The sequence below is a fragment of the Cyprinus carpio genome, chromosome A3 (assembly GCF_018340385.1).
Source record: "Cyprinus carpio isolate SPL01 chromosome A3, ASM1834038v1, whole genome shotgun sequence".
NCBI lineage: Eukaryota > Metazoa > Chordata > Actinopteri > Cypriniformes > Cyprinidae > Cyprinus > Cyprinus carpio.
In genome coordinates this window covers 31,195,788-31,218,720 of record NC_056574.1, presented here as the reverse complement: position 1 = coordinate 31,218,720, position 22,933 = coordinate 31,195,788, and the positions used below count along the sequence as shown (strand labels likewise).

General features: G+C 36.7%; 3 protein-coding genes across 4 annotated transcripts in view; 1 reads left to right on the top strand and 2 right to left on the bottom strand.

Moving 5' to 3' along the window:
* LOC109073933 (C-Jun-amino-terminal kinase-interacting protein 4-like) overlaps window positions 1–10,998 on the bottom strand; it is a 29,815-nt gene extending 18,817 nt beyond the window's left edge. Inside the window, exons 1-7 of the mRNA XM_042730067.1 lie at window positions 10,439–10,998; window positions 6,933–7,053; window positions 4,056–4,126; window positions 3,301–3,392; window positions 2,950–3,100; window positions 1,768–1,848; window positions 126–285 (exon numbers count right to left, since the gene is read on the bottom strand). Coding sequence (XP_042586001.1) covers window positions 126–285; window positions 1,768–1,848; window positions 2,950–3,100; window positions 3,301–3,392; window positions 4,056–4,126; window positions 6,933–7,053; window positions 10,439–10,738 — 976 coding nt within the window. The 5' untranslated portion in view covers window positions 10,739–10,998. The remainder of the gene's footprint in view (window positions 1–125; window positions 286–1,767; window positions 1,849–2,949; window positions 3,101–3,300; window positions 3,393–4,055; window positions 4,127–6,932; window positions 7,054–10,438) is intronic.
* A 3,001-nt stretch (window positions 10,999–13,999) lies between these two features.
* kdelr2a (KDEL endoplasmic reticulum protein retention receptor 2a) lies at window positions 14,000–18,129 on the bottom strand. Its single transcript, XM_019078252.2, has 5 exons — window positions 17,939–18,129; window positions 16,948–17,048; window positions 16,648–16,806; window positions 16,055–16,307; window positions 14,000–14,981 (listed from the first exon to the last, which is right to left on the bottom strand). The coding sequence occupies exons 1-5, from the start codon at window positions 18,027–18,029 to the stop codon at window positions 14,947–14,949; spliced, it is 639 nt and encodes a 212-aa protein (XP_018933797.1). The 5' UTR covers window positions 18,030–18,129; the 3' UTR covers window positions 14,000–14,946.
* Window positions 18,094–21,116, top strand: si:ch211-139g16.8 (immunoglobulin superfamily member 6). Of its 2 annotated transcripts, none has more exons than XM_042730044.1 (7): window positions 18,094–18,230; window positions 18,782–18,937; window positions 19,392–19,718; window positions 19,807–19,904; window positions 20,214–20,267; window positions 20,557–20,661; window positions 20,842–21,116. In XM_042730044.1, the coding sequence occupies exons 2-7, from the start codon at window positions 18,889–18,891 to the stop codon at window positions 20,899–20,901; spliced, it is 693 nt and encodes a 230-aa protein (XP_042585978.1). In that variant the 5' UTR covers window positions 18,094–18,230; window positions 18,782–18,888; the 3' UTR covers window positions 20,902–21,116. The 2 variants fall into 2 exon arrangements, with proteins under 2 accessions (XP_042585978.1, XP_042585970.1); XM_042730036.1 differs by having other exon boundaries at window positions 20,554–20,661.
* Window positions 21,117–22,933: the final 1,817 nt, after the last annotated feature.

The following is a 22,933-nucleotide window of genomic DNA, read 5'->3' as shown; positions in this document are numbered from 1 at the left end:
TTACCGACCCCAAACTTCTGAATGGTAGTACAGCACTAAATGAAGTGCTATCTGAGTAATATTGTGCAATTTTAGAGTCATTTAAAGCTGTAACGCTTTCCATGCACAGTGAAAGAGTGTCTAACCCGCAGAGACGCTCCTGGTCCCTGGAACAGCCTGAACCTCTGTGTTCTTCCAGAACCCCTCTCCATCCTCTCTGTGCGAGTCCAGGGCCAGATCTGAGGCCGTGGTGGACATGGGAGTGACAGACTTTGAGCCTCCCTGGCTGAGATCAGACAACTCATCCTGAAATCATTCAACACACAACGCTCATTACCTGAGGGTCAGAGGTCACAGCTCAGGGACAGAGGAGAGAAGGCAACATGAAAACACAGAGGGGTTGGGATATTCACCCCCGGACTGATGTGAGACCAGTGGGCACACAAACACACACAGGACAGACACAGCGAAATATATAAACAGTATGCTGGCATTGCTGTAAAAACTGGTGTCAAAATAATAACTAGACAAATCAGTGTCAGTTCAGGCTTAAGGTATTAAAATATAAGACTACAAACACAAAAAAGGGCAAACACTTGACAGCTCATCGATGCAGCTGTAAGCTTACGTGATACAAAAACAACAACAAAACATTAGAGAACAGCGATAAGAATGCGAGATTGACTGATACAGATTATTTTTGTTTTTTCAAGTGCCTGATAACTAAAATGCAGAAATACTGTAAATCTTACAATTTTACTAATAATATTTTTAAAAGTTTCAATTTCTGCTTTTCAACACAATAATCAAAAAAATGCATGTTATGTCATTATATTAATGCAAATTGTTTTGTAACTTTGCTCTCTGATTATTAGGATACACATTTAAAAATGTATAAGTTTATCCAAACAATATATTAAATGAAGTGATACAGGCTATATACGATTTATATTGATACAGGAGAGAAGAAATATATCATCCAAACCAATTATCAGTCAATCTCAACAAAAAACCACAAAAAAAACATATTGCAACACACAGAGATTTACACAACACACCACAAACAATGATGCAAATATCATTTACGCTGATGGAATAAGTTAAATACACTACTGTAAATGCAACACAATAGAAATGAATGCAGTCATTTATAGAAAAGAAGAAAAACTGTTAAAGCCAAGTGTTGGGGGTATTTATACTGTAGAGAAATATTAACCTACTAAAACTGAGAACCTTTATTAATCTATATCTTTCACTTACCCACACACTTTATCCAAAATAATGCAAAACTAACATTACTCTCCCACTATAAAAATGTAACTGTTACTTTTATTAGGAGTAAAAAAAAAAAAAATAGGGTAACATTTCTTTTAAAAGTAACATTCCCCAACACTGGTTAAACCTAAATTATAACCACAATAAGTGTTAAAACTAAAGAAGTGACACTGTCAGCAATTATTTTGATAACACAGTGTTAGAAATGTGCAAATGAAGAATGAAATCTAAGACACCGTGAAACTGAAATGACATGCGGTGAAAGCTACATTAACACCATGCATTAGCTGTATGCAACTATATCCTAAATAACAAATAACTGTGCATTTCCTAACATGCTCTATTTAATTGGCATTTTTTACTAAGCTAGACTTTCTACGTCTGTGTAGTTGCATGCAGTTAAGACACCAAACAACCTTCTGTGAAAAAAAATAAAAATAAAAAAACGTTTGACTATTAGAGGACAACGGTGATTTGCACTACACACTGTCTGCTGCCACAGAGCCTTGCTACCTTGCAGTCGTTTGCCAGCGAGTCCCAAGCTTCCAGAACATCCTTACCATCCATTTTCTTTGGAGTGTCCTCCGCCTCCAACTGCTTGGACAAGAAAATTGGGACGTGGCATCTTATATTTGTTTGAAACACAAAACACAATAGCGCTCACATGTGTTTGTGCTGTGATCAGGCATCGGTGGGTGGGAAAACACAACTCTAACATAACATTTTTATGCATGAGAACATCTAAAGCAGCGATCCATAGAAGAGAGCTTCAGATTCTTAATGTTGCCATGTTTCATGCAGGTGAACGTGGATGTCAAAGCATCAAATCAGTTCACGTAAAACTGCTGTGATATCAATGGAGTGAATGTTCTGTCTGTACAATGGACCCTTTGCACATGATGCACTTCCACAGTTATTAACATAAACAGTAAAGTTCTGTATATCTTTACATATTTAAAAAAAAATGTAAAGTTAGTTTATAACACTATACTTTGTTACACTGGCATTACATTTCAGAAAACCAGTTAATGCTGCTGCGTTTCTAATACAATGGCTGAGGAAGTGACAGCAAATTTGACATTCTTCTCTCTTCCAACCATTGCGATCAAAATGTCTATTTCCTCCCTCTTTTGGAAAGTCAGAGAAAACACTATCATGGCTTTTTTGGTGAAAAGGGTCCATTTGACAGTCTTAAATTAAATATTGTAATCTAGTAAATATTGAATCTAGTTCAAACCATTTTTTTTTTTTCAAATGAACTGCAAAATATTTTCAGAATTACTGCATATTACACTCGTTATCTAAACATCCTCACTACAAGCTTATCCTAAAGTATAGGTCAAATGAATGATGTTAATACAGTAAGTTAACCCTGTAGTCAATTAACTGCATCGCAAACCCTAAAATCTTATTTAAACATGTATTTTGGTAGTAAATTTGGTAAAATGGGTCATTGCAGACATTGCAGGATGCGTGAAAATGTCAACCAACCACTGCTCATATTTTCCTCCCTATCCACCAGCAAACATGTATCTTTACAAAAACAGATCTTGCTTGTTTCAGAGGATATGTGCACAAAACAAAGACATCAAATGTGTATCTACAGTCTTCTCTTCACAGAGTTATTTATGCCATTTATCAGTTATTTTCTGGTGTAAATTCGTCTCAGTAGAAGGTGTTGTGATGTTACTGTACCTTGAGGCTGGTGTTAGAGCGCTGATGACTGAGGTTACTGAATCTCCAGCCCTCCGTCCCAGGAGCCTCGGCTCTGCCCTGGACGTCAGGCGTCAGAGAAGTGCCACCGCCGGACATGGGGAAGATTCCCAGAGACAGGGGCCGCTCCTTCCTGTTTAATGAGAGAAAGATGATCAAAAATCACGATACAAACTAACCGGCATCATGTATTAATATTAATCCATGTAATCAACATTTTTTCTAATGTTACTTCAATTTCTATAAACAATCATGCAAAGGTACTATTTAAAACAACTACATGATGGCGTCTGTTTCTTTTTAGCACAGATTAGAGGACTATGTTTATCTCACCGAACTCGGCCAATTGTTCCTGTGTCAGAGGCCTCTCCTCCCGTCTGCTGCATCCGGATCCGTTCCACATGTTCCATGTAGTTGTGGATCATCTGAAGAACAACTTCATTTATTAACTGGCCTCAAAGAGTTCCAGGTAGATACTACAGCTAAATGTGGTTGTCAGTTCGTTCAAGTTTGAGGTCAGGATGATTTTTGAAAGAAGTCTTTTATGCCCATCAAGCCTGCATTTATTTGATCAAAGTAAAAACATTAATAATGTGAAATGTTCTAATTATATTTGAATACATTGTAAAGTGTCATTTATTCCTGTGGTGCTAAAGCTGAATTTCCAGCATCATTACTCCAGTCTTTAGTGTCACATGATCCTTCAGAAATCATTCTTATTTGCTGATTTGCTGCTCAAGAAATATTTCTTATTATTATCAATGTTGAAAACAGCTCTGCTGCTTCATATTTTTGTGGAAACCATGACACATTTTTTCAGGATTCTCAAAAGAACAGTGTTTATTTGAAATAACAATCTATTTGTACCATTTTAAATGGCCTTGCGGTCATGTTTTATCATTTTTTGCATTGTTGTCGTGTTTTATCATATTTTTTTCTTTCTTGAATATTAGTAGTAATAATTTTTTTAAAGTATTTTATTTTAATTAACTTTTTTATTGTTGTGTATTTTAATTCACTCTTTCAAAACTGCAGTGTGTACATGGCCGTTGTCATTTACATGGTGTTGAATTAGCTCTCTCTCTCACCTCTGTATGCCGCAGATGAAGGGAATTATACTCGCGCTTGAGTTCAGCCTCTCGCTCCTCTAATCGACTTACTGAGAAGGGAATAATAACATTAAAGGAATTAAGCATGATTAAAGTGTCTTCTGCGACAGATTTCAGTATTGTAGTTCCATCCACAAGTGTTTAAAATGTTTCTTTATAAACCGGATAGTTCCAGTCCTTGATTCTGATTGGTTGAGCGGTGTTCGAAGCTGTTGTAAATTACACTACAAGCATACACCTTTGTTTACTTCTGTGTGTTGCTCGGCAATCACTTTGTTGGAACCACAATCCTTTCTGAGGAACTACATTGTTTGGTGGAAGAATACTTTTTATAGATATCATTACACTTTATTTGCTCCATTTTATTCTGTGAATCCTTACTACGTGTATGGAATAACCATTTTACAAAAGCAATAATCCCCGTGAAGCCGTGGTTTACAGTGAATTTATAACAGCTAAGGGGGCTTTAGGCACTCCGCTTCGCATCGGCTTCTTGGGGCTTATTGCTTTATTTAACAATCAACTGCTTTTTATTTTATTTTTTTTTAAAGACAGTATTTAGGCATCTTTTTGCATGCAAATTCATGCAAAAAGTTAGTTTGCAGTGTCTAGTAAACACAAGGTTCAAGCTTGGATCAAGGGCCTTAAACTAAATGAAGACAGAGAAACGAGGCTAATTATATCAGTCTTTGTCGTAACACAGGTTAGAAAGTCCCAAATGACCAATGACGACCCGCCGTTCATTGTACACCACTGAAAAATCATGCACGCCAGCTTGCCAATTTAAATTGGCCTGAAACCAGATTTTAAGCTAGTTTGAGTGGGCAAAGCTGATGCTTTCAGTAAAGCCTTTAAAAACACTTGCAGTTCTGTAGAAAGAATATCCACAGAGGATATTAAACAGGCTTGATTTAAGAGGTGACAAAAACAAAATCCACTTTCAGCTGTCAGGTTTAACTGCCCAGTGCATCCCACCATCAGACCAGCTAATTCACTGTCTACACACTCAGTTTCAGCACACACAGTGAATTCTAGTAGAACTGATTTCCATTTCAAATCTCAGGGTTTGCTGGAAATGCACTATTAATTAATGCCAAAATGAATTAATTAGTGCCAGATTAAAACAGCAGACACCCATAATTAGCATGTATTGGTGCTTGACTAATATCATTATCACCCACGGTCATCTTGTCGAGGACAGGCCTATTCTAGCACACACTCGGTCTGAACTGACCCTGCTTTAGATTTTTTTTTACAGAGGTTTTCGAGCAACAGAACATGAGTAATGTTATTCAGGGCCACAGAAATCATTGCATTTAATAAGACAGAAGCGATTAATCAAATTAATGCAAAACCAGACAAAACTCCCTTACTCAAAGCCAGACTACTAGGGGTGTAAATATTTGCTCTGACAACCATTCAAATTATGTTCTCGATTCTTTAGGAAAAGATGCAATGCATCATGAAATTTGGTCACAACTCGGGTTATTCTGACGTGATTCATAATTATTCTCTAAAATGTGCAGAGGAGAGTTTGTGTGCATGTGGTCTGAAAAACAGAATTACTGCATTTTAAAGTAACATTAATAAAGGCTGTTGTACTGTTATAAAGAGATGAACTCATGATGAATCAGATGAGATGAATCAAACAGCTATATGTTGAAGCCAAAGTAATTGTCAAATCTTTGCTGTGCAAATGGACCACTGTTCATTATCAATGATCCATTAATAGGGTCAGTAATGGTTTGAGGAGAGAGAGCGCAGATTTAATGATGGGACATTACTCTATTATGAACCATGTGTGAAGAACACTTAACCAAGGCTTCACAACATGACAGCAGGGATGTAACGATTCACTCAACTCATGATTTGATTCATGATTTGGTTCGATTTGCAACAAATTAAAAATTAAATGTGTCCTTTTATTACTGCTTGGACAAAATGCTGCACGTCTCTATGTGAAATTGAAATATAACACTATAATAATATACTAATATAGCACTTGCATATTATTGCTCTTTTGTTGGTTTTGATTGCTTCTATTGTCCTCTTTTGTAAGTAGCTTTGGATGAAAGTGTCTGCAAAATGACAAAATTTAAATATAACGTAAATGTAAATAACAAAACTAAAATGAAATTTAAATTAAAAAAAATATCTAATAAATAACACAAATAAAATAAATCTCTTCATACAAACAAAATAAGGCTTTGTCTGTGCTCTTTCCATTTAAAATGAGAGACAACCACTGGATTTTAATCATGATCCAAACAAAGATGCTCCATACATGCAACATGAGCAGTTTTTAATCTAAATTAGATTGTATCACTTCGAAATTTGAAGCAAAAACAGAATGATTTGACTTCAGTTTTGTGAAACTAAACATAAATAGTATCTGCATGAAACAGAAACAGCAGACGAGCTGAACGAGATGCAGATTCACTCTCTGCCAGCAGGGGGCACTTAAAGCATTTCCTTGGTTTCTGCTGTAAACAAAGCAGCGCTGCACTTATGAACTTTAATATGCATTATACAGAGGCAAGATGGAAAGAAAAAATACCATCTAAACTTTCCTAAAGACAGTAGGTTCCCCTCAGACATACATTCATATAAACTCCTACCCCTAATTGAATTGTGATTTGTTTAGCATCTCAACCGATTTGAATCATCACATATTTGAATCGATTTTCAACCAGCTTGCGGTTAATCGTTACATCCCTACATAAACAGCTAAGGTTGAGACAGCGTTAGAGCAGATGCATGGACATATAACATGTAGAAGTCATATGTATGAAGGTTTAAAAGGTCGTGATAGTGTTAGACTGAAGGAGAAGAGAGAAGAAAGCAGGTGATTCTCACTCTGGTCAGCATAGTTCTTGATCTTCAGCTCCAGCTGACGGGAATGTGATGAAAGACTTTCCAGATGGTTCTGCAAGTCCTTCTTCTCTTGCTCTTGGGAATCTTCAAATTCAATAAACTTCTGCTCACAGAAAACACAAACACTGCATAATAAATTTATGTTTTAAACCGCTAACAGGCCTGACAGGATGTAGTTATGTTACATCATGACGTCATCAACAGTAGGTGATATTTATAATTTAAAAAAATTTCAATCGTGTACATTTTCAAGATGAGTCATCAATATTTCTGGTCTTTTATTATATGCATATATCTGCTAAAATGAACTTTAGTTCGCTAGCATTTTGATTATACACTCAACAGACTAAAAGCTACAAAACTTCAAGCAGAAAATGCACTTTATGATTTCTACTAGGTAGTAGAATAGACCAAAAATAGGATCAGGAACAGGATAAATGTCTTCATCTTCAGCTTTTGTGGATTCTTCCATGTCTTTATGCCTCTTTATAGGCTGAGGAACCAGATTAAAATGTCAAATCTATCAGGACTGACACAAACCAGGCAGAAAAGTTTTCTAAGAATTTAGAATAGTAAGTTCAAAAGAAAAACAGCATTTCTTTTATGAACATTATAAATGACTTTACTGTCACTTTCAAATCATTTAATGCATCTTTGCGGAATAAAAATATTAATTTCCTTCAAAAACTCTTACTGACCACAAATTTTTGAGTGGCAGTGTATAAAAACAGCAAAACGTGCATCATGGATTGACAAAACTGTATGTTTCACAAGAAAAATACAGTGTGTGAACCCAGCAAGAGTTTTTATAGCTGGTCGCAGCAAAGGACTCCATGACCTGGAAATAATATCTTGACGCATTTTTCCCTAATTGGAATCTCTCTCCTGCAAATCCCTACAGAACGCATGCTTCATGTCTGGAGTACAGGGGTCTCCTGGAGAGCCTGGTGCAGTGTGAGTATACGATAAAGAGGAGCGGTTTCTGTGTCACTTTAGGTTCCCGTCACACTGGCCTGCAAAAACTCATTCAGAAGAAACCCCCCCAGCACAGAGATCAACAAACATAAGCTTCAAGTCACATTCAATTGCCATTCATCTTCAGTGCAACACAGAGCTCTCACAAACACACAGTTTGAGTTATAAAGTAGAAGTACTTTAAGACGAGACATACACTATAACGACATGATAATACACCATTTCTGTTTTTCTAAATATTCTGTGAAACAAGGGGTCATGTCATCTTAAGTCAATAAACTGTACTACATCTACGCTCTCTAGATATCAAAAATATTATTATCTGCCATGGAAAAACTCAATTCATTAAATAACATTAGTTTAAATATAAAGGGATGACTCTATATATGTTTAAAATCACAGCTATGATTGAGACTTATCATTAACTAAAATTAAAACTACTAAAAATAATTTTCAGTAATTGAAAAATAAGATAAAATTTACATTTAAGATTAAAAAAAAACACATTAGAAAATTAGAAGTGATCGAATGCGTGCAAGCTGAATTACTAAAATAGCTAAAACTCAATGAAAAATTAATATAATTTTTTAACTAATAAAAATACCATAACAAAAGCACAAAAAAAAAATTAAAACTTAAAGCAAAATTAAAATGAAAACTGAAAATATAAAGTTAATTTAACATGCATACAGGAATACTGTATAAATAATATTACCGCTGGTTTGAGAGACAACATATTGGTTCAGTGTGTTACTTTACAATTTTTACAGTATGAAAATTAAATGCATTATGCCTGAAACCCGATCAAGATCCTTTATAGTCTTAAAAGTTTTTCTAGTATATCAGTGAGCTGAAACGTGAGTGAAAAATCAATGTTCCCCACTATTGAATATTGACCACAGCCTTATGTCACTCTGCTGTTGGAAGTGAAATCTGTCTGTCATAATAGGATGTATCCAGATCCCTCATCAGTACACACAGGGATTAATGCAGCTCATGGCTCATTTGTGTTTTGGTTGTAGAATGTGCCAGACATATTGCTCATAATCCCAGTTAACTGTCACAGTGGCAGGAACACGTAAAGCCACTGAGCAGCCTTAATCTGTCCAAAGTCAGGCTTACATATGTTGAGAACTGTACAATGCAGTGTAATCTCATTTCCAAAACAGATCAGAGTCACATCAAAGAATTCACTCACACACATCAACTGTGAAAGGTTCGTAACTTAAAACTAACGACGCACGCACTACAATTTCAAAAAAATGAAGGATGTGGGCACAGTGGATGCTCAGAGGGATGCTGGGGGAAAATATTGGACTCCAGCACAGCTCTGAGAGAAAACTACAGTGCAATAAGAGAGGCCTCGGGAAGGTTCGCAACAGATGCAGAGGAGAAGAATGACGCAAAGCGAGCAAGAGGCTGCTGTGCTCTGTCATAAACTTGATCAATTGGAGACATCAATAATGGGGAATCTGTAGGATACAGTGCTGAGTAGGTTCAAAGCCACAAGTGACGCGTTGCAGAAGCGTGACATAAACTTAAGATAGTGTAAAAACAGGCTACAGACTACTTTCCCAAGTGTATTTGTTGCACTCAGACTGTTCTTAACCGTGCCCGTTACCAACTGAGAGGGCAAGAGATCCTTCTCTCAACTCAAAAGAGTGAAGAATGAACTCAGGACAACCATGAGACAGAAGCGGCTGTCTGCACTCTCCCTGCTGCCTACTGAATCTGAACTAGTCAAGGGAATGGACTTCGAGGATTCAATTAACGATTTTGCATGCACAAAGTCTAGAAAAAAATCTGCTTAAGGTAAGGCTTATTTAGCATTATTTCTGGGCAAATATGTGACGCTGTTGTCGATTTGAAACTCGTAGAACGGTTTTCTCTTTAAGCTGGTTGCTTAGTTAGAGATGCTTGTAAAGTTCAGTGTGTGTGTTTTGCTGCTGTGCATCTCTGTGGCGCTGAATTCAGCTGTTGATATGGTTGCTTTGCAACAGTCTTTCTTCTGTTTGCCTATTTGGTATGTTTGCAATTTTTTTAGACGTATGGTTTTGCATGTAGTCCTCATACAATCCACATTTGCCCCGGTCTCTCCCATATGTCACTGAGGCAAGCACCTTCCTCTGTAGGGTGCATTGGAAGACAAAAAAAACACGCCTGACATGTGGTTTGTTTGCTTGTTTTATGCTGTTTTCAATCTCTTGTCTTCATTTACAAGCACGCAATCCACTTATTATTGCGCCATTTCTATTAAACCAAACGCTTGTACATTAAGTTCTAACCATCAGACCAGACAGACCATCACAGGGCATAATAATGAACTGAAGCAGGTTCAAAATGTATATTTTAATTCTTTATTTACGGCCCAAGGCTGTTTCACCCTCAAAGGGCAGCACTGGCTGAAAAGTGCATGAGAAAGCCGTTGGTGCGCACGTGAGTGCTGCTGTGATGATGCAAGAAAACAAAGATGCCCAGCTCGACGAGACAGAGCTAGGCTCTCCTCCACTCACCTCCTCGGCGTGTTTCCTCAGCGCTTTCTCTCGCTCGTACTGAGTGATCAGCTGCTCGTTGTCCTCCTTCAGGAGCTCCAGCTCCACCTCGTGCTCCTGGTTCTCGGCGAACACCGAGTCGAGGTTCTCCAGCACCGCCACGACCAGCGGCATCAGCTCCTTCACCACGTCCTCGTCGTACCTGCGGATCAGTCTCTCGAACTCGCGGTAGATGGAGTTGGCCAGGCCCGAGACCCTCTCCGACATGATCGCCGACGTCCCCGGGTCGTCCTGGTACACGACTCCGTCATCCAGCTCCATTTTCCTTCCTCTCGAGAGAGACTGTCCTAGATTTAAACCTCCGCTATGCCAACCCAACGAGTCTCGGCTTATATCTGAAGAACGAGTGCTGGTGTATTCCCGTTATATTCTCTGACACTCAGATCCCGCGGAAGTCCAGAGTCCCTCCCTGGAACCGGACGATGGAACATATATATATATATATGTATTTTTTTTTTTTTCCCGCGGTCGCCCCACAACAGCTGAGCCTCTGTTGACTAGACAATCGCGCGGTGACGTCACGTGGCGTAACGTGATGATTGCTCTTGAGACATGAAGGGACTGTTACCTGCCATTATTGTATTTATTTTATTTTATTTTATTTTATTTTTCGTGTTTTTTTTATATTTCCTCTCTGGAATGTGTCAGTTGATCATAATTGATAATAATGGAATTGATATCAAGAGTGGTTTTTCTCATCTCAGATATTTCTATCCACACAGGAAATAAAAAAAAAAAAAAAAAAAAAAAATCGCGATCAAAATTTGCGTCAAGGTTGCGTCAAAATTGCATATGGTTGCCTCATGTGGTAACAGTAAGCAACGGTAAGCCTATGGTGGGATTTTAGAAACTTGTTTTTGTATATGTTGAACAATTAACATTCAAAAGTATAAACAGCATGGTGTTAAGTGTACTATAAACTTCCAGGCAGGTGGGTTGAGTAGTGATGCAAAGACCGATTCATTTCCGCGAGCCGGTTCTTTTCGGATAGATCGGCTCATTGAACCGGTTCAAAAAGACGATTCATCGGTTCCTGACGTCATAACGTCTCTACGCATTTCTTTTCTAACAAATCAGTGCAATGTTGTATCAGTGGGAAAATAAGGCATTTGTGGCAACACATATTGAAACATTCAAAAAATAATGTTATTTGTGTGAAAGCATATTGCTGATTATTACCATATAATTCACTTAAGTTAATGGTGTTTGTGGTCACAGTTTAATTCGCGGATACGACTGACTGACCAGTATTGACTAGCCTACAACTTGGATAAAACTCCTAAAAGTCTCACACCTAAAGCACACATTACAGACACTGATGCACAAACGCGGATATGTTCTACATGTCTGCAGTATAAAGAATGAATAAACCTGTCTTATAAACTCCTTGATTTCGCTTAAGCAACTTTAAATATAATAAGCATGCACAATAAACTACTGTTAAATTTAATTACATCACTTCACGGAAAGGTTTTTGCAGGTTTTAATAAAATGTAAATTGATAACAGTCATAATAAGCATATTTCCAGTACGCGCGTCAGGCTTGCACACACAGTATCATCAACTCACTCGTCAGAATCTTCGGTAACCCTCGGCACACTTCGCCACGGCTCGTTCGGTTCTTGCTGAGTCCTCGGTAATCCTCGGCAAACTTCGACAGTTGGTTGAACCGGCTAATTCGGTTCTTTTTCAGTTGGACGTGCTACTTCGGCTGTGCGTCCTGCATCATCAACCCGAAACTGAAGTTAGATTCAGTTCGATTTGTGAACCAGCTCAACCGGTTACTTCCTGAGAACCGGCTCAAAAGAACAAATTTATGTGTAAATTGTACATGTTCTGAGCGCTTTCTTGTTAAAGGGTTCATAGGATGCCCATTTTCCACAAGTTGATATGATTCTTTTGGGTCTTAATTAAAAGTATGTAACATAGTTTGGTTAAAACATTTCAATGGTACTGTAAAACAACACAGTTTTTACCCTGTCAAAAACAGCTCTTTTCAGAGCTAGCCGTTTTGTAGCATTTTCCTTTAAATGTTAATGAGCTCTGCTGACTCCGCCCCTCTCTTCAGAGCAGCTCTCTGAGGGACTGTTTACTTTAGCCGCATTCTTCGTGAAACTTGATAATTAGCACATTATTAGGAAAGGCGATTTGCAAAGATTCATTAGAAAACCCTACACTCACTTCTTCTGTTGGTGAAGCTGGATCACAAATGATTCGCGCGAATATAAACGCATTTACGTAGATCAGAGTGCATTTCCTTCAAAAACAAACCGTGGCTCAGATGTCGTGATGTCACACAGACAGGCATCTGAGATGCACTGATTTGAGAAAGGGGAAATGATTTAATGAGATTAAAAAAAATAAATAAAATTTCACTAAATTGTTAAAGTGTATGTAGCATCCGATGACCCCTTAAAGTGAAACTTGTTAAGTGAAATTGTAAGAAAGAATTTTTAATCTCTTGTAAAAAATGCTACAAAAACTAAGAAGATAATTAGTTTATTATAAAACAGACAAATGACAAATGAAGAAGAGTTTCAGTGTCATTCTGACAAAAGGAACTTTTTTTTTTTTTTTTGTCAAAATCAGATCCAAATTTTTTTTCTTCAGGGAATTTTTGACAGGGTAAATGTTATAGAGTAAGCCTACGGTAGGATCATCAGATGGAAAACTGACAACTGATGTAATGGATTAAATTAAATATTTCAATTATATTTTATATATATTGCACAGTGCTCACATGTATTATTCATTCAATTTTCTCTTTATTATATCCAAATTATGACTTTATATTATCAATCTCACCTAAACCGCATGTGTAAAATATTGTAATCCATTTTTGTTTACTTTTCCCCCTCCATTTGTGTGATATGCAAAATCTGGTTATTTAAAACACTGTAAAATTGTCTGTCAGTTGTTTAATTCATTGACGTGAATCCTAAATTTGTAAATACTTCTAACAAATATTTTGCACATTATTTTTGCATCTGACAGTGTTGCCTCATATCGAATGAAGCCAAGGCAAAACATGTTTTGTGAGGAAATAGAAGCAGATGCTGTACATAAAACATAGACGAATATCTCTAAACACGCTGAATAGATTGTTGATCCAAAATAATTCCTTGATATAGATTTTCCCCAGTACTCAAGAATCAGTGGTAGATGCTTGAATGCTTGGCCATTATAGAGGAGATGTGTAGATCGTACATGGTCAAGAGATCATATGGTCTGTGTTTTGTAGTTGGAGCTGGATTAATTATTCATTGATGCATTTTCTCCGGCTGTACAGTCACAGATCTGTATTCAGTTCATACGTTTTTTTTTTTTGGATTAACTTCTGTAATGTGATATACTGCTCCATCTAAACAGCATTTTGCACATTCTTTCATAATTATGCATGCCGTTTTTATGACCATAATTATTGAGAGATTACATGGAACAAGTGCAATAAATTAATTAACACTGTCAATAGAAATTAGACAAATGATTAAAAAAAACACAAAGGAATAACACAAAATCATGTCCCTTAAAATATTTATTGGAGACATGTAAAAACTAAAAAAAAAACCTGCAGGAATGACTCCCGAGGGGAAAAGATTGGGGATGTTGAACTTAAAGAAAACAAGATGTAGTCCATTAAAAAAAAATACTATGCTACAAAAGTCACTCCAAAATGTGCTTTGACAGTATCCACACCACTAGATTTAATGATCTTACCATAAATTACTGCATTTCAACAAGCTGATGTTTGCAGGTAACAACTGAATATTTAAACAACCTTGCTGTAATATCACATATCACTGATAAATGCTGACATCCTAAAAAAATGATATGGGGGACACAAAGAGAATTGTGCTGAATGAAATATGAAATGCTCTCTTATTTACAGTTGACTCATTGCTATGGGGGCATCAACAAAAATGGTTATGTACATAAACTGAAATACAAATAAGGCATTTAAGTGGGGGAAAAAAATGAAAAGGATGTTCATTGAAGCAAACAACGAATTTAACCACATGTACATTGTGGGGGAAAAAAAAGAATAGGGATATAATAATTTGAATTCTTGAATAGACACATTTCATTTCTTCCCCCTCTTAAATCAGGAAAGAACCACAAACTTATTTGACACTGGGAGTCATTTCCAATCATGGACTAATTTACAATGACGCATTTAACTGTTAATGCACTGTTTGATATTTCAATACACCTTGTATATAGAAAAGCTTATTCTTCTTTTTCTTTTCGATAGCAATAAAAAAAAGCATTGCAAGATGCTAAAGACAGAAGAAAAGTTTGCAAAAACGTCCTCGTTTCTGTAAGGGGATGGTTGGTGTCCAGGCGGAGAGAAATAAATCAGTGATTGAACTGGCGTTATGCGTTCTTTGCCTTGGGCATCTTGCGATGGCATCATTGGCTTGTGCCCCTCTATAAGTCTGATGGAGACACAGCTCTCTGTTCTTTGGCACTTAGGCTGGTAGACTCAGCTTCTTTCCTTTCAGCACTGTGGACCAAACAAAAGATGTCAAAAATTGAAGCAGGAAGTTTTTTTTTGTTTGTTTTTTTATCCTAAAACACGTCAAATTCTAAAAATGGAAGCCAAACCAGTGCTTAAACTGCAATTAATGCATGCATCAATGTTAAAGGATTACTTTAGATAAATGGTTTATTCACACACCTTTCCTAAAGTAAAGTAACAGTTAACCCAAAAATCAAAACTGACTCTCTTTAGGGATTTTTGTTACAGATTTGGAGAAATGTAGCACTACATCACTTGCTCACCAGTGGGTCCTCTGCAGTGAATGGGTGCCGTCAGAATGAGAGTCCAAACAACTGATAAAAACATCATAATAATCCACAAGTAACCCACAGCACTCCAGTCCATCAATAAATGACTTATAAAGTGAAGAGCTGCATGTTTGTGAGATACAAATCCATTATTAATGTGTTTTAAACTTTAAACTACTGAGTCTGGTCAAAATATGGAGACTGTAATCCGTAATGACACTTCCTCCGGTGTAAATGTCCAACCACACTGTCCTCTCAAAATCTATGAACATATTTGTTTAGAACTGTTTTGGACAACTTTTGCATGAAAATGCTTAATCTGTGCATATTTCTCTCCTGATTCAGATGACAACTTTTTTATTTTTTTTTTACTGTAGAAAGCGATATTACAGATAGAGGATTCGAATTTTTTCAGTTAAAAATGTCTTGATGGATTTCTCTTACAAACACACAGCTTTTCACTTCACAAGACATTCATTGATGTACTGGAGTCGTGTGTATTATTGTGATGTTTTTATCAGCTGTTTGGACTCTCATTCTGACGGCACCCATTCACTGCAGAGCATCCATTAGTGAGCAAGTGATGTAATGCTACATTTCTCCAAATCTGTTCTGAAGAAGAAACATTAATCTCACAACAAGGTTAACTGTATCTTAGATGTTTTAAATACTGAATTAAAAGACAAGTCAAAGAATTTAATGTTCAGTTCTCATGCTGATTTTAAGTTCATGACCATCCAAACTAAATGTCATTTCACACCCACGGTCCTTAAAAAGGTTTAAACTCGCCTTTTGTGATGTAAAGGTAGAAGAAGTCACAATAGAGAATAGTCTGGACGACCCCAGCCACGATGGCAATCATGTCAAAGAAGCCCTCAAAGTAGAACCTCCAGAACCAGTTGAAGAGGTAGAGGGCGCGGTAGACCCCCAGGCAGAACAGATAGTGGGTAGTGATGGTCTCGGCCTCGCCGGTCTTGCTAATCATAAAGAGCTGAGGCAGGATGGCCACAGACTCAAGGTAGATGGAAAAGGTCCACAGAATCTGTTGATAAAATAAAAATTCATTCAGGTTTGGAACAACTTGAGGGTAAGTAAATGATGATTGAATTTTCATTTTTAAATGAACTGTCTCTTTAAGTTTAACTTAAACTATGTTGTAATTTGTGCTTACTTATTTTAGTATTTATTTTTAGCTAGTTTTTAATTTGAGTGTGTGTCTGTGTGTGTGTATTTCTCTTTCAGTGCTTGGAATTATTTTTGTAGTGTTACTTTATTTGTGTGCGTGTATTTATTTTTATATTTTTATTTATGGTTATTAACAAAACTGGCACGAATAACACATTTACGATGGTTCAAATTCCCAAATGTGCAGTAATACTCACCTCTAACGGAGAGAAGTCATGGTTGACCAGAAAGGCGAGACCTCCCACAGGAACCACCAGAAACTCAACTCTGAAAGTGTCGTGGTTTCCATCATAAGTTGCCCTGAACTTTGCGTAGATCATGTAGACCGTGGCGTAGGCACATCCGATGTAGATAATCTGTTTTCACAGCACAGAAACTGATTAACTAACTGAACTGATTAACTACTAAAGGTCAGTGCACTTATAAACCTGTTTACACTGATATTCAAGACTGACAAATGCATTGTGTGCATGTATAAGTTTGTTCTATGTCTTTACCTTCATGCACGAGTTGTACAGAGAAATGAAGGATGTCAGGAGATCCAGGTACCGTGTGGTGAACACCAAGGCAAAGAGTATCTGGCTCTTCCCAGAGATACCTGAGGGCAAAGATATTTACACTCAAGACAACTGCAGCGTAGAAGTAAATAAGAGAACACACACAACAGTCTTTAGTTCATAAAAAGTTTATAAGAGATGCATCTATGTTCTCCACACCTCTGTAAATCAAAAGTACATTTAAAAAAGTCTAGACAACGCAGATAACCCATCCTCGTAAAGCCCACACTTAACTACATGCACTGCCACGTCATGGCAAACAAAAGGAGGGAGAATTTAAAATGTATGACATCAGCTATTTGAAAAAAACTCCCTTTTGGTTCTCACAATGCAACGTATGAAGATGCAAATCGTCCTCTAAATAGTCAAATTAATTGCATAGGCATAGTCTGAGTGACGAGATGGTTGATAGAGGAGCACGCGCACACATACATATACATATATATACATACATATATATACATACATATATATATACATATACATATATATACATATATATACACATATATACACACACACACACACACACACACACACACACGTATAACAACTATTAAACTGCAGTTAGTAACGTTAGCTGGCCTGAAGTTTTCAGTTATTTTAGTCACTCAGAAGAACAAGCCTGAGATGTTTGAAAGCCTTTAAAATCAAAATGACAAACATTAACGGTCACAACATGTTAAATACACACAGATCCCTCCATTTTCAACTTTCACTGTCAAATTTAAATCTACCCTTCAGAGGCTTTCAAGCTAAGCTGCTAGCTTGAACGCTACACCAAATGCACTTCAATTCTTGTTTCTTGCTTGAACATAAATTCACAAAACTTTCCCGACAGCTCAACCCGGTCTAAAGTATCCTCTATCTTTCGCAAACACACGCGTTAAGTAATAAATACACGAGAGAAGTTATGTTTTGTTGCGCTCACCTGCGCAGGACCTGCTCTTCCATATCTTGAGCAGCAGGATGATGATGGCAGCTAGATGAGACAGATCTCCAGTCAGCCTAAAGATGTTCATGATGTCTTTCTCTCTCTAACTGTCTTCAGGGGTGTTACAGAGAGCTCGGGGTGAGTGCGATAACGGTGAACCGGCTCAGTGCCGCTCTCCTCCAGAGCATTCCTCCACCAAATATGGCGAACGAGGGGCGACGTGGCCGGTGGACGTGACGTGGCCAACAGCAAAACCACAGTGAATGCTGGGAAGTGTAGTCACGGCGAGGTGTAGTCACGCCCACTGGGGCTCCGTTACTAAAATTAACATGGTCATCACATTTACTATTTAATATTTTTTTACTAATCAACATAACATTGTAAAGCGAAGAAAAAAAAAGTATTTTCAATTTCTGTATGATTGTGTATGATTACTTACTGTGCTGTAGATAGATAGATAGATAGATAGATAGATAGATAGATAGATAGATAGATAGATAGATAGATAGATAGATAGACAGATAGACAGATAGATAGATAGATAGATAGATGACAGATAGACAGATAGACAGATAGATAGATAGATAGATAGACAGACAGACAGACAGATAGACAGATAGATAGATAGATAGATAGATAGATAGATAGATAGATAGATAGATAGATAGATAGATAGATAGATAGATAGATAGATAGATTTTCACAAGCATAAGCAGAAATATTTACCACATTACTCACGTGTCACTGAAGGGTGACGAACTCTCTCACACAAGGAAGGAAGAACTTTGTGAGAGAGTTTGTCACTTCTCATTTTTACACATTTCTTGTTTTACTCCTCAGTTAGGCGTGAGACCTTTGTTCGGATGACTATCTAGCAAACTGAAAAATCAATCACAGAGAGACATTAATAAAAGGAAAAGGAGCCACACAACAACCGTGACATCAACATGAACTTTGGATTCTTCTTCACCATCGCATTTCTTATTTCTAGCACAGGTGAGCAGAAATTGAATCGTTATAGTCTAGAGGAAGAATTTTTAAATCTATCATTCTATATCATATTCTATATCACAATATATATATTTGTGATTATATATGTAATTATTTGTGAAACTGACTAGCAATTTCTCAGTGAAAATTGCTTTAAAGTAAATCCCAGGCTACAACTTTTTTTGTTCTATGTATGTGACTTAATCAATGAAAATGAATTCATATTAGATAACTGTATATTATCTTGAACTGTACATTTGTGAAATTTCACATTACTTGGACACATTCACTTCTGATAAAAGATGAATCTGAATTGTAACGTAGACACGTGCATTAAAGCTGCTTTCAGACGTGAAAAGCCCTATACAAATACATTTGAACTGAACTGAAGTCTTGGGCTATTAATACTGAAATATCAGCAGTTTATTTTTTAAGCAAAATGTATTCTGAACTTCTACAGTCAGCGGATGTAAGGTAGACGTCCAACAGCCAACGGAGCTGATGAGAGAAAAGGAGCAGCAGTCCGTCTCTATCCCGTGCTCCGTCACCGTGTCCAGCTGTTCAGAGAGCCAGACTCAGATCTCCTGGTATGTGTTCCGGAGAGACTCTCACTACCAGCTTGATTTGCAGAGCCACTCATTGAGGTACACACTGGAGCAGCAGGATCTGAGAATCAGCTCTTTGTCAGAAGCAGACTCTGGGGTTTATTACTGTGCAGCGGCTCTGCTGGATGTGGCGCACAGTGGGGCGCAGGCAATCGGACAGGGAACCACTTTGAAAGTCTCAAGTAAGAACTAACAGAAGATTCAGCACAACTCCAATAATTTACACGTATCATGATGCTCGTTTTAAAAAAAGCTGTGGTTTGTTTCTAGAGAAGGGCTTGAATGTCCGTCAAGCGCTGTTGTTGACATTGCTAGTCCTGCTGATTGTGTACAGCCTCCTTGTCCTGGTCATCATCATCTGCATAAAGGTACAATTACAGTACACACCTTTTCAAAGTAATGCCATGTTACACTTTCAGGAGGAAAGGTACAAAGCTGTCATTGGTGCAGTAGATACAAAAGCTAATATGTACACTTTAGGTACTAATATGTACCTTTAAGGTGCTTATATGTAAATAAGGTATAAATATTACCTTTTAGCTTTTGTACCTTTGTGCCTAATTCTTTGTAACACAACTACTCTAATGCTTAAATCTCCAAAATGTTAACAAAATGTCACTACATCCTCAAAATACTTTTTAGACTTGGAATTTAAGTCATTTTTTCTTCTTCAATAGACTGGAAAATTCAAATCAGTCTTTAAAAGAAGATGGAATAAAAGTGAGAACAAGGTATCGTTTGCCCTCAATACTGTTGTCTGGTATGCTACTGTATGTTGCTGCATGAAATAGTAATATTGTGAAATATTATTGCAATTTAAAATAAGTGTCTTCCATTTGAATACATTTAAAAATGTAATTTATTCCTGTGATGTCGTTAAGTTTAAGGTGCTTTATTTGTCACATGTGATGCAATGTAGTGGAATAGCCATCTTTTGCAACCTTATAAATGCCTTTACTGTCACTTTTGATCAAATGAATGTATTGTTGCTGAATAAAAGTATTCATTTCTTCTCAGAAGGACTCAGGTATGCAAGTGGTCTTCAGTGGAGTGATGCAAGAACTGTCCAAGAGGAACTTAGTTGGTGGCAAAATTCGGGCGCACAACAAAGTTTCACAAGACAAGGTTTTCAGACTATTCTTTTAAAACACACAAGCACATTTTTAGCAAATGCACAATAATGTCTAATAATTTGTAATATGTAGCTGGCAGAGTTTTAAGTTAGAAATGTTCGTGACATGTTTACAGTACCGTATAAAAAAGTGCTTGTTATAGGCTAACTTTTATTTTCAATCTTCCCTATAGTCTACAGGTGTTCAGAATATGTACCAAAGTGAAGATATTTACCAAAATCTTGATGAGTGAAAGAAAACGAACTTCCTGATCCACACTTGTCCCGCTGATCTGCAAAACCTGCAGCTTCCTACAAACCTGGAAGCTATGATCTTGAGAAAAGAAGTTTCTTTCAACATATTGGATTTTTGCACTCACTTACAAATTTGTCATGTAGCATATGTGTGCTTTTATTACTGAATAAAAAAATAAACTTGATGTTGTAATGTGGTGACCCAAGATTGCAACATGTTGTCTGTCATTGACCTTCCTCTCACAAGTCTTTTACAAATCACGTGAGCACTCTTACTATGTTTAACTGTAGGCTATTTGTTAAGTTGAATGCAGAACCTTTTAACCCACACTGGCCTGAAGGGCGTGTTTAGGCATGTTTGTACTTTTAATTAACTTTGGTTTATAAAAATATTCAATTATCTATCATAAACTATGCATCATTAGAAAGCTAAAACACTCAAGATTCATCTTCTGGGCTTGTTTTTGAAATCAATACACCAGAGAGGAAAGAATTAAATGAAATGCTGAAGGACTGGCCATTTAATGTATTGATTGTATTCAAGATGCTGCATGAACTGGACATACTGTCATTGTTATTTGCAGGGTCAGCACCAGCACAGCACACTTCATTTCTTACAAATTTTTTCTTTTTTTTTCTTTCTGTTGTCTCAGATGTGGGGCAGAATTGATGGGACAGATGTTTTTTTTTGTTTGTTTGTTTGCTTGCGTGTTTTTTGACCATTGACCAAGTTTTGTTTTCTTTTATATGCTCTTTATCTGTATTGTATACCAGGCTATTGTAACGTTAGGCTACACAGCTAGCGAAGCAACACCAACACCCAATTTCTTTACCTAAAAATAATTCCTTTACCTAAATCTGACCTGATTTAAACAATCTAATTCCGAACACGCCAAATGTGTTCCCTGATTGTTACAAAATACGATTAGAATAGCATAAATGAGATTATTTTTCCAGTTATTAACAAAGTAGGCTAGACTGGGTACAGTTGGTACACTTTTTGCTTTTTCCTTTACCACACCAAAACCAGGGACAGAAAAGAAGTGATTTTTCATATAATTTCACCCTTTACTTGTCTACTAAAATATTAATAATTATTAACATCCACAAGTAAGTCATATTTGCCACAATTAGCTTTTATATAATTTAAGGCTTTTTTGTTCCAACTATACCCATGTCTGGTACAGTTGGAACAGTACCCGAGTACAGTTGAGTCACCCATCCTTAATGCTGTAAAGCTGCCTAACCAAGTCATTGCAAATGTACAATACCATTAAAAATTAAATTCAACAGTTTTTATTTCCATTCAGTATTTTATTTGATTTTTTGTTTAGTTAAAAGTAGTTAATTTGTAAAACATTGTACAGTAATGGCAAACAGCAATACAATTTTTAATATTAGTTCATCATTTTATAGTAACAGTTGAAAAGTTGAGTAGCAGTAAAAAAAACATTGAACAATTGCAAACAGCAATAATAAAAAATGCAAACAAAAACCTAATAAACATACCCCGCTGACCACCTCGAACATTTCTCTAGATTTTACGATGACCTTGCATAACACAAAGTCATGAAATATGTCAGTTTTTAGAGCATAGATTAAGGTTTACGAAAATGTAAGTTACCTGTAACAGTCATGTAAGGATGACAAGCTATTTAATGTGTAAGGGATGTGGTGAAGTGAAAAACCTTGGAAAAAAAACTTTCGCTGTTATCTTCGGACTGGAGAAGCGCATGTTATTCTAGTCTACTTCGATTTTAGATGGTTCTAATACGCATGTGCGAAGCAAATATCACAGATTAGACTTGTTGTGCATGCAAGTACCTGGTCCAGTGGCAGTTCTAGACTATTTCAACAGGGGGATCCAAGCTGGGGCCAGTTGTACTGTCAGAGGGGCCAGTTACATTTAGACCTTATTGTTGTCATATCATTTTCTGCACTGTAGGCATTAAATGGTTAATTAGGATGTTTATAATGTTTATAATATTTAATTGATTTTTTTTTATGTTTTTACATTTGCATTACATATTC

Excerpts from the sequence above, each read along its gene's own strand:
- kdelr2a (XM_019078252.2), bottom strand. The coding sequence starts at position 18,029 with ATGAACATCTTTAGGCTGACTGGAGATCTGTCTCATCTAGCTGCCATC. Across the intron at positions 16,308-16,647 it reads ATGACTTCTCTCCGTTAGAG|ATTCTGTGGACCTTTTCCAT; the intron begins GTGAGTATTACT and ends TTTTATCAACAG. Across the intron at positions 14,982-16,054 it reads CTACCTTTACATCACAAAAG|TGCTGAAAGGAAAGAAGCTG; the intron begins GCGAGTTTAAAC and ends TTTGGTCCACAG.
- si:ch211-139g16.8 (XM_042730036.1), top strand. The coding sequence starts at position 18,889 with ATGAACTTTGGATTCTTCTTCACCATCGCATTTCTTATTTCTAGCACA. Across the intron at positions 19,719-19,806 it reads AACCACTTTGAAAGTCTCAA|AGAAGGGCTTGAATGTCCGT; the intron begins GTAAGAACTAAC and ends GTTTGTTTCTAG. Across the intron at positions 19,905-20,213 it reads TCATCATCATCTGCATAAAG|ACTGGAAAATTCAAATCAGT; the intron begins GTACAATTACAG and ends CTTCTTCAATAG.